The following is a 9,843-nucleotide window of genomic DNA, read 5'->3' as shown; positions in this document are numbered from 1 at the left end:
TGCTTTGCTCTCCCCCTGCCTGGGCGCCAAGAGAAACTTCGCCACCCTGACAGTGTCCGGCAAAGGGAGCCGGTGGGCTCGGGCGTACCTGCAGACTGCAGACCACCGCGGCCTCCCCTGGGAACGGCCCCCAACCAGGAGGCTCCCCGGACAGCGAGCAGCAGCCTCAAGAAGAGGATGAGCCAAGGACCGCCCTCAGCCAGGCCTCTCTGGGTGCCAGCAACCTGGCCGGGAGAAGAGGAGGAGGAGTTTGGATTTATATCCCCCCCTTCTCTCCTCTAAGGAGGCTCAAAGGGGCTTACAAGCTCCTTTCCCTTCCCCGCTCCCAACAAACACCCCGTGGTCCTGCTTTCTGCCCCGCCTGTGCCCCTTTCCAGCGTGTCCTTGGTTGGCACTGGCATGGCAGGGGGCACGGCTGAGTTCCACCCACTTCTGCAGTATGGGGAGCAGCTGCAGCTGAAAAGCCAGCGGGTGCCTGAGGGGGTGTGGGGAGGGTGTTTGTCCAAATTGTTTCACCGCAGCTGCACTGCACCAGAGAAAGCAGGGGGAAAGGGACTTCACAATGGGAAGTAAAAGTAAACATGAGCAGAACCACAAAAAAGGAAGGAAGTGGAAAAGACTGGAAGATTCATGCTTCTCCCCCGCCCCAGTCTCAGCTGAAGCAATTAACATTACAGCCTGAATGTTTCCTTTGCCCTCTACAAAAAGCTGAAATTATAAAAAGAACTCATCTCCAAAAGCCGTTTCATTTAAAAATATGTGTTGTGAGGGTTAAGCCCTCCAGAGCAGTTCCTCCTGCCCTTTCTATTTCAGAACAGCCACAGGGTCAACAAGGTGGGGACCCCAGGATTATTGGCGACTGTCCCAGGGCTGAATCCTGCACACGCTTCACTCTGCTGTGCCCTGCAACTTGTCATGGCAAGGAACACTGTGGCACAAAGAGAAGTGCTGCAGCATCAACACAGCCCTGTTATATTCTCAAATGACTTTCTGTCTAGCTTCCTTCTCTCCAGTATGAGTGTCTGTGCATGGCTGATAAATAAGGGGAACCCTGTATCCAAGCACTGACTCTGTCTCTAACTGGCCAAAGCTACTTCAGTTGTACACTGCGGGCCCAAAACCCACTTGATTTCTCACAAACACTTAAGACACCAGCAGTTCCAAGTTCACTGAGCTCTCTACACAGTGGCACAACCCCTCCCCACAATTATTTACAAATGTCGTGGAGAAATGCCCTCTCCCCAAGAGTTCAACCCAATATTTCAACTATTGTGACTGCACTCTATCCATGTGCAGGAGCCCAGCTGCAGGCTACCAGCTGGCGGAAAGGAGCAGGTTGAAGGAAGGCGCTGTCCAGCTCCCAACCTATTGTACTCAAGCCCTTTGTTATGCTACTGACAGGACAACAGCTTCCTACTTCAGATCCTGCCAGTAAGTTACACCTGGAGCCATAGAGCTGGGAATACTAATGTTGTAGGAGGAAAGTTCTTGGAGGCAGGAAGGCACAGCGAGGCCATCCATAGTATGGGAGGGTGAAAGACAGAGGGTACTTCTTGCATCTTTGTACATCCAAATTGATGGAAGCTGGATGGATTAAGCTTTCACCCAGGAACATAACCTTGTCCACGTCATGAAGGACACTGGAAAGAAACCTAGTCATAAGAACTAAGGTAATGTTCAGCGTTAAACAACTGCAACTTCAAAGAAAGCAGGTCTGTCTTATATAAACATCATTTAGGAAGTACCTGGAGTAGGGGAAGGAGATGGTGGGCTCTCACTTTTCTTCGTTCCCTTATTCAGCTTGAAATACATGGAGAGAACCTGTGTAATATCTTTATTTATTTAGTAAATGTCCTTGAATTTTGAATGTTCAAAGTCTGATTTCTGGAATGATTTAAGGCCTAGTCGGTCTCACTATCTGAAGTGTGTCACAGGAAGGGGGAGTGCAGGAGCTCACCATTCCCAGAACACCACTGCTCTCAATTGCAAAGTTGCGATCCATTTGCCCTGCACCAGCTTGTAGAAGCAAAGTGGGCAGGTGTACAACTTGATGGAGATTCTAAATGGCAACACTGGTTCAGAGTATTAAACATATGACTCCGCCCAGGAAGAGATACTTGGAGTCATTGGTGGAAGTTTGTTTTTGGGAGTCCAGGGAATTGGGGGAAGGGGCAGTTTGAGCAGGTGGTTTTCTGACCCCCCCAGGGGCCAATCAGAAGGAACACAGAAGGACCCGCAAGTCTGTTCCTTCACAAGTGTTGCAAACAGCCAGAGTGGATGCAACTTTGAAGCTTTGTGGGGGAAGTGAGAAGAAGAGCAACGTAGCTTCCATCCAGAAACTGACAAGCAAGCAAGGCTCGCCTGCCTTAAACGAGAGCGGCACAGGAAGATTGAACACAGCTTTATTTAAAGTGATTTTAGTGCTCAAGATAAATTATTCCTCTCCTGGATTCCAAGGGCTGTTCCAACTCCACCAATCCACTCAGTCCTTGGATTTGCTTCCACCCGCAGTGGCAATGATGATGAGGAAAGGAGCAATCTTTCTTCCTTCCCCACCTCTGGCACAGGCACACAACGAACCCACATCAGAGGGAGATGATTTCTAGGCATCCGATGGTCCCTTAATCCAAACCACTGAGTTCACCTGTGTCCACAAGGACATGCCACCAGCAGGAAGGAAACCATGGAGGCATCCCCTTTGAGCTTTATATGCCATCAGATGCTCTTGCTGCTGAACCCTAGCAGAGCATGCCAATAGGACCGTGCACTGAAAACAGCCAAGTTATCCTTCCTTCTGGACTGCTCTGCATATACCGGAAGTAATCTCCAGGGCTAATGTGGCATGTTGTCCTCCTGCCAAGAGCCAGCATCTGCTCGGGAAGAGATCTCTCAAGCTCACAATTACAGGCAGGGAAATCCTGCAAAGATTGGTGCATGCAGAACAGTCTTGACGGCCCCTCCACTGGAAGAGAGTCTGGGACTGAAAATCAACACACATCCAGTTGTGTCATTTTCCAGCGCTGGATAAAACATCTCCAGCTGCACTCCTGTGCAAAGTCTGGTCTCCTTGCCCACTTGGACTCAGCGCTTCCTGCGCAACAGCTTGTGTATCCATGTTCCTAGGGGCTGCCTCTCTCCAGAGAAGGGACGGCAGAAAGCGTCTCTCTACACCTGCAGCTCCATGCTTGTATCCTTGAGCAGCGACTGCTTTCTCAGATTCAGCCGGGCACATTTGGGGCAGGAGGTGGAGTTGTCATAATAGCAATCCCTAAAGGAACAGCACAAACAAAGGCCTGTCTGTCCGATTCCCCAGCTCACTTGCCTCCCAAGAGGAAGCCCTGGAACCAGCCGTCCCCTCCCCCCCACCCCACGTCCGAACACCCACCTGTGGAAGACAGCAGAGCATTCCATGCACATCGAGGTGTGGCTGTCAAAAGGGAACAACACATCCCCTTCCTTGCAGAGTTCGCACACAAAGCCCTTGGCTTGGCACCGCTGGTCAGGGAGGAAAACAGGAAAGGCCATGCATGAGTCACAGCCTCCTACCCCTGCCTCACACCCCAGCCACACTTGTAGGGGTTGCTGTTATCACAAGTTTTGTTGGCTGGCTACTGGGCCCTGTGGCATTCAGAGAACTCTATGGCTCCACAGCAGACGTATGAAGCTGAAGCTAAGGGGGGGGGGGGGCACCTTTTCAGCAGCAGCAACATCACCATTACTAAATGCTGGGAAAATCCAAGAGCACTTTCTAAAAGAAAGACTCTGAAGACAGTACAACAGTCAAGTAATCATGACAAGTATTTGTGGCAGGGTCTTCCCACAGTGGCCCCTTGCAGGTGGGCCCTCTGCCAGGCTCCACGTGTGGCCGGGTGCCCACTTCCCGACAGGAGGACTCCTCACCTCACAGTCCAACTTGATGTGTTTAGCAAAGAGCGTGTGGATCTCTGTCAGGGAGCAGCTGAGGCGCCCGGCGTTGACGTCCATCAGGTCTTGCAGAGAATACATCTCGTCATTCTCCACAAAGTGCTGCCGATCCTGCAGCTGAGGGCAGAATGAGTCAAGTCACTGTCTCCACGCAAGGACAGGAAGAGGAAGGGGGACACAAATGGACAGGAAAGCCATTTGCTGGGTCGGGGGGTGGGGGCGGTTCTAAGCAGCTGAGTGCTGGCCCATCTTCTGGGTGCCTCCAAGCTCCGTTGCTCCAGCTCCCCATCCCCTCTGGCTGGGGAGACCCTGGCACTGTGCCAGAGCAGGGACAGCTCAGGCTCCCTTCCCCCCTTCTTGCCAGACCTGGAGCAGCAGCCGGGCCTCCATGGCCTCCTTGCAGGTGATGAGGTAGGGCTTCATGAGCAGGATGTCCTGGCGTAGCTTCTGCAGGGGCAGGGGAGAGGCAGTGAGGGGTGGGGGGCAGACGAGGTTCCCAAAATCCAGGGCATTTTGACCCTGCCCATCTTTCCAGCCCTGCAGGGCTCAGGCGTGGAGCTCTCCTTTCCCCATTTTACCCCAAATCAGCCAAGGATTCAACCTCTCCTTTGGTGCTGTGCAGGGGATGTTCCCCAAATCTACCCGGCCACCTCCCTGTAAGTACTCACCCGGATCTCCAGCAGCTCCTCAACATAGTTGAAGAGAAGCGGGTTGATCTCACGCAGTTTGAGGACCGGCCGGGACACCATCAGCGCCAGATAGCGCATGCTGCACCGAGACACCTGAAAGACCACAGGGACCTATACAGTGACTGGGCCAGGTGACCGTCACTCGGTGACAACCAGGCATGGATGGCCAGAAACACAGGAGATCTACGCCAGCTCCCACCCAGAGCCCTGCAAAGGAGGAAGGCTTTGCAAAAGGGTCTTGGCACGGGAAAATTCCATCTGCCTCTTCCAAGGGTGGCACCATTAGGGACCGAGTTGGCCAGAGACCCTGAAATGCAGGCCTCTGCAGCTGCAATCGCACCCCCTGGGCACAGCCTCCACACTGGGAATGTTCACCCCATACCTTGCGGGCCTCAAAGTCCCAGTTGTGGATGATCCTGGCCGGGATGAGAGCCTGGTCATTCCAGTGGCAGTTGCTGCAGTAGTAGAGACCTGTGTAGTCACATTGCCGGGCCTCACTGGGGACTCCCCCTGCAACGGGACAGAGGAGGAGAGCAGCATCACCACTCTGGACAGACTCCTGGTTTCACCGAGGGGGGGGGGGCACTTGTGTGCCCAGCAGACCAAGAGAACAGCCCTTCTCCAACGAGTGCATGTGGCCAGACACAGTGGAATACGGCCACTCCCGGGGGCGAATGGAGGGACAGCTGAGAGAAGAGCGGCTGCAGCCGTCAGTCCCCCACACAAGCTGCAGAACTGCAAGCCAGGCTGACAGGCCTGGGGGAGAGACGGAGACAAAGAGAGTGGGGGGGGGGGATTTGGAAGCGCCTGTGCAGCACCCAGCCTCACACGTACGGAGAGAGATGGGAGCTCGGCATTCGGCGCAGCGATAATCCTGGCTGTCCAGCCCCGTCTCTGGGCAGATGCTGAGCTCGTATTCCGCCTGGTGGCTGACCTTGGAGCGCACGCAGGGCTTCGTGATCAAGTTCAGGCACTTGCTGTGGCAGCGATAGGAACACCCTGGCAAGGAACAAGGGGGGGCGGGCGCATGAAAAAAACAGCTGGCCAGAGCCTCGCCCTTCTCTGCCTCCATCTGCAGGTGAGAGCAGCCTTCCCCACCATGCAGCTGGGACCTCCTGTTTTCTGTGATAAGAAATTCCACAGAAGAAGTAGATGTAGCGCACAGAGGTATTTGGCAGACATGGTGAGTAAAAGGAAAGAACAGGGGCGTCCCCCTCCTCCATTTGGCTTGCAGCACCCCTCCAGAAGAAGAAGAAAGATGCCCGCAGCCAAACAGAAAGGACTGACTATGCCACGGGCCAACGCAAAGAGCAGGGAGGGGCTTGCCGGCAGTCTTGCCCCAGAGCAGTGATGGCAGACGTTTTCGAGACCGAGTGCCCAAACTGCAACCCAAAAACCCACTTATTTATCACAAAGTGCCAACATGGCAATTTAACCAGAATAACCCCCTCGAGCAGGGGCCAGCCTGCTGTAGCCTCCAGCAAGTCCCACATGCGCTGCTCTGCGCCTCTCTAGCATCTTTGCTGCCTCGCCCCCCCCTCCCTGGGCAGCAGCCTCCCTGCTCGCTGAGGTGCATGCACATCAAGTCCAGCGGCCCAGGCCAGCCTAGATGTCGGGGGAGGCAATTCCCCCCCACATGACAAACTCTGTGCACGCGTGCCCGCAGAGAGGGCTCTAAGTGCCACCCATGGCACCCGTGCCATAGGTTCGCCACCACTGCCCCAGAGGGACCACCCAGCCCCAGATGCCGGGGGAAGCCTCAAAGAGCGGCCTCTGGGTCCCATTCAGATTTCCCTCTGACAGAGTCCTCAACTCCCCAAGGCCTGAAGAAGGGAACAGGCAGCCAGGTGAAAAGGTGAAAAAAAGGTCACACCTTCACCAGAGCCAAAGCCAGGTCCATGCCGCAAAACAACCTGGGGAGGGGCCATGGGGAGAAACAGCAGCCGAGACCCAAGTGGGCCCTCCACCATCACCCCTGGGGAAGGGCTTCTTACCTGTGCAGGTATACCAGGTCTGGAGGAGCCCCCAGATGATGGTGCTGCACTTGTCACACGTCTGCTTCACGCTCTTGCTCTTCTCCTTGTAGAAGCGATGCTCCAGGATGATGCGGATGTTGGGCTCGTCCTCGCTGGGGTCCTATGGAATGAGAGGGTCAGAGGCCTCCCAGTCACTGCCCCCCAGGGAGCACCCGCAGCCCCCCCACCCTCCCTCTGGCACAAGCAGGGCTCTGAAGGTGTTTTGGTTCAGGTTCTGTTTGTGTGGGCTTACGATTCCCTCCATAATCCCTCCTTCCTAACCAACATCTTAATTGCTGTTTTAATGTTTTCTATGTCTTTCAACTATTTGTTTTACTGATATGTGCTTGGGAGGTTGATTTTATTGAATGGTTTTAAAATGTGATTTATTAGGTATGTTTTAGACTGTTAACTATCTTGATGGCTCTTGTAAGGGCAAAACGGCAGGCTACATATTTTTTATTTTTACAATAAATATAGTAAAATAAAGCTACGCTTCCTGTCAATCAGAAGGCAAACATTTAGACGGGCAGATCACAACAGACAACACGTGACGTGTCTTATAAAAATTAATCACCTGCATTTCGAATGAATAAAAGGGTTTGTGTTAAAACCCCCAACCTTGACCAGCTAAGAGGTCTTGAAGTCTCTTCCCGTGTAGGCCTTTCTCAGAATCTTCCCTGGCTGCCTGGTGAGTCTCCAGCCACACCTGTGCCTTCGCTCTGCACAACACAAGCTCCCTTGGAGCCATGCTTATGGCCATGCCTTGGATCTACCACATGGCCACCCCCTCCCCAGGCATACTGAAGCCTCGACCACACCAGTCCCCCGGTTCCTCTCTCCAGGCCCTGTCAGCGGGCAGAGAGGCCAGGGCCTGGGCTGAGCAGAATCTCGCACCTTCAGCTCCTGGAGCTTGAGGCGCAGGTGAATGAGCCGCACCACAGCGTCCTTTTGCTTCTCCGAGTTATCCGGCAGCTCCAGGATCCGCCGCTTGCACTCCTCGATCGCCTGACGCAGCTGCTCAATGTCTGAGGCCATGAAGAGCCCCTGGAAAAGGGTGAGAGAAAGAGAGAGAGGGAAGGTGGCAGTGGCTCAACACCCAGGCCAGCTGTCCAGCCGGGTAACATGCCCAGGACTTTCCCTGACCTTCAGCTACCCGCTTCAGGAGGTGCTGAAAAGGCTGCGGACAGGAGCAGGAAGGAGGCTGGCACACGGGCAGAGAGCTGCCGGTGGCCTCGCAAGGTCGGTATTATTCTCTCTGGGGTTCCACGGAGAGGTTTTCTACCTCCGGTGTGCCAAGCAGGGGCTCTGCCACAGGGTGGGAATTTCAAGCTGGCCTCCTGGGGATTTACAATGTTGCGTTTCTCCAAGAATGCAGAGAAGCAGCGAGTGGGCGTGGGCGCATTCTTGCCTCCGAATCCAAGAGGGTTGCAGCCATTTCACCCCATTTCACCCTTTGCTCTCACCACTGGGCGGGAGAAGTGATCCTCGGCCAGCCCCAAGTCCATGGTCCGCTCTGAGCACTGGAACTCAGCCTCCTCTGAGGACAGCTCCAAGTTCATGTCTGCCACAAAATAAGAGGGTCAGGAGAGTAAGACAGGAAGAAATCCCTGACCCCTCAACCACCCCCACGTGCCGGGCGCCCCAGACAAAATGTGCCAACAGGAGTCCTGTAGCAAAAGGAGCTGTGGGGGCCTCTCAGCCGCAAGTCGGGAGTTCTAGAGAGCTCAGCAACAGCCTTATATTTGAAATGAATAAACAGCAACACAAATAAACACAACAAGCGAGTGGTCTGAAGAAAATGACTCACTGCCACAACAGAAGCATTTCTGGAGTGGTGAGCCGCCTTAGAAGGGAAGTGAGCACCCAACAAACAGCACCCAACATGAAAGAGCCACAGAGAGGGACCGGGTCCTAGAGAAGCTCCCTCCCTGGCCTGACCCCTTCTCCGCTCAGGGAAAGGCCGGCAGGAAGAGAGACGGGGGCGGGGAACGAGCAGGGCTCACCTCTGTGCGGCCCCCCCTGGGCGGCTCCGCCGTGGGCCTTGTGCTCGGGCTGGCTGGGCAGCGGGGCCTTGTCGAAGGGGTTGAGGTGGCCCTGGCGGAAACGGGCCAGCTTCTCGTCATGTTCCATAGCAGGCCGACCTGCTGGAGCCACACCGGGGCTGGGTGAGGGGGCCCCCGAGGAGGCGCACGGCACGCCCCCCGGGCCCACTCAGCCCAAGCATCCCCACCCCCACCCCCACCCCCCCACCCACCCCCGGGGGCCGACGCCGCTGCCGCCCGGCAAGTTCTGCCCGCAGGTCGAGATTGTCAACAGAGCGGCCACCAGCTCTCGTGCGCCGCCGCCGCCGCCGCCCCGGCCAGCGGCATCCCGGAAGCGCACAGAGAGCCCCGCACAGCTGCCCAAAGCCCCGTCAGGCCCGGGGGCCCTCCAGGCGGCCGGCAGCTCTCCCGGGACTCAGGCTGCGGCACCCCGGGGCGTGGAGGAGCAGCTGGGCAGATCGGGCGGGGACCTTCGGCGGGTCAGGCGGCGCCCCCCACCCAGAGCACCCCCTGGCGCCGGGCGGAGCGCGGAGCCTCATCCTCGGCCAGCCTCAACTCGCGGGGGGGGGGGCACCCCTTCGCCTTGGCAGATCCCCCCCCCCTTCCGAGGAGACGCCGCCGCGGCCCGCCACGACCCTCTGATTGTCAACCAGCGGCCCGCCGCTCGCAACCCCCCCCCCCCCAGGCTGACCGGGGCCACCCGGCGAAGGCGGCAGCAGGCGGAGAAGGAGGAGGGCTCCCACGAGCCGGGGTGGGGAGGGGATGGCGCTGCCGTGGCCCTCTTGGCGCGTCCGCCGGGCCGAGGCCCCCGTCGCCACTCACCTGCCGGCCCATGAGGGGCTGGGCGGAGGCGGCCTGGCCAGGCCCGCCCTCCCGCCGCCGTCTCCCGCTCTCCCGCCCGGACGCGCCGCTTCCTCCACGGCTACATTGTAGCCGAGGGGCGCCCCGGGCAGGCGAGGCGAGGCGAGGCGAGGCGAGGCCAGACACGGCTAGACCGGCGGCCCGAGGCCGGCAGCTGCTGCCCCCGCGCGGCCTGGCGGGGAGCGGAGGCCGGCCCGGCTCCTCCCCCTCGGCGCTCCCGCCCCCCCTCCGGTCCAGGGCAGCAGCTCGACGGCGACAACCCCTCGCAGGCCCAGCGGAGGCCCCGCCCTCCCCCGCCCCCCGCGAAGC

At 57.3% G+C, this 9,843-nt stretch overlaps 1 protein-coding gene across 2 annotated transcripts; it reads right to left on the bottom strand.

Annotated features, from left to right (window-relative positions):
- Positions 1-2,386: 2,386 nt before the first annotated feature.
- On the bottom strand, positions 2,387-9,634 carry DEF8 (differentially expressed in FDCP 8 homolog). Of its 2 annotated transcripts, none has more exons than XM_048515391.1 (12): positions 9,496-9,634; positions 8,635-8,775; positions 8,095-8,192; positions 7,526-7,675; positions 6,608-6,749; positions 5,448-5,612; positions 4,996-5,123; positions 4,593-4,706; positions 4,291-4,371; positions 3,901-4,041; positions 3,386-3,495; positions 2,387-3,268 (listed from the first exon to the last, which is right to left on the bottom strand). In XM_048515391.1, exons 2-12 carry the CDS (start codon positions 8,759-8,761, stop codon positions 3,166-3,168), a joined length of 1,359 nt encoding a protein of 452 aa, XP_048371348.1. In that variant the 5' UTR covers positions 8,762-8,775; positions 9,496-9,634; the 3' UTR covers positions 2,387-3,165. The 2 variants fall into 2 exon arrangements, with proteins under 2 accessions (XP_048371348.1, XP_048371347.1); XM_048515390.1 differs by having other exon boundaries at positions 8,635-8,772; positions 9,496-9,633.
- Between the last annotated feature and the right edge of the window lie 209 nt (positions 9,635-9,843).

Source organism: Sphaerodactylus townsendi, linkage group LG14 (assembly GCF_021028975.2).
Source record: "Sphaerodactylus townsendi isolate TG3544 linkage group LG14, MPM_Stown_v2.3, whole genome shotgun sequence".
Lineage (NCBI taxonomy): Eukaryota > Metazoa > Chordata > Lepidosauria > Squamata > Sphaerodactylidae > Sphaerodactylus > Sphaerodactylus townsendi.
This window is presented reverse-complemented; position numbering and strand designations above follow the sequence as displayed.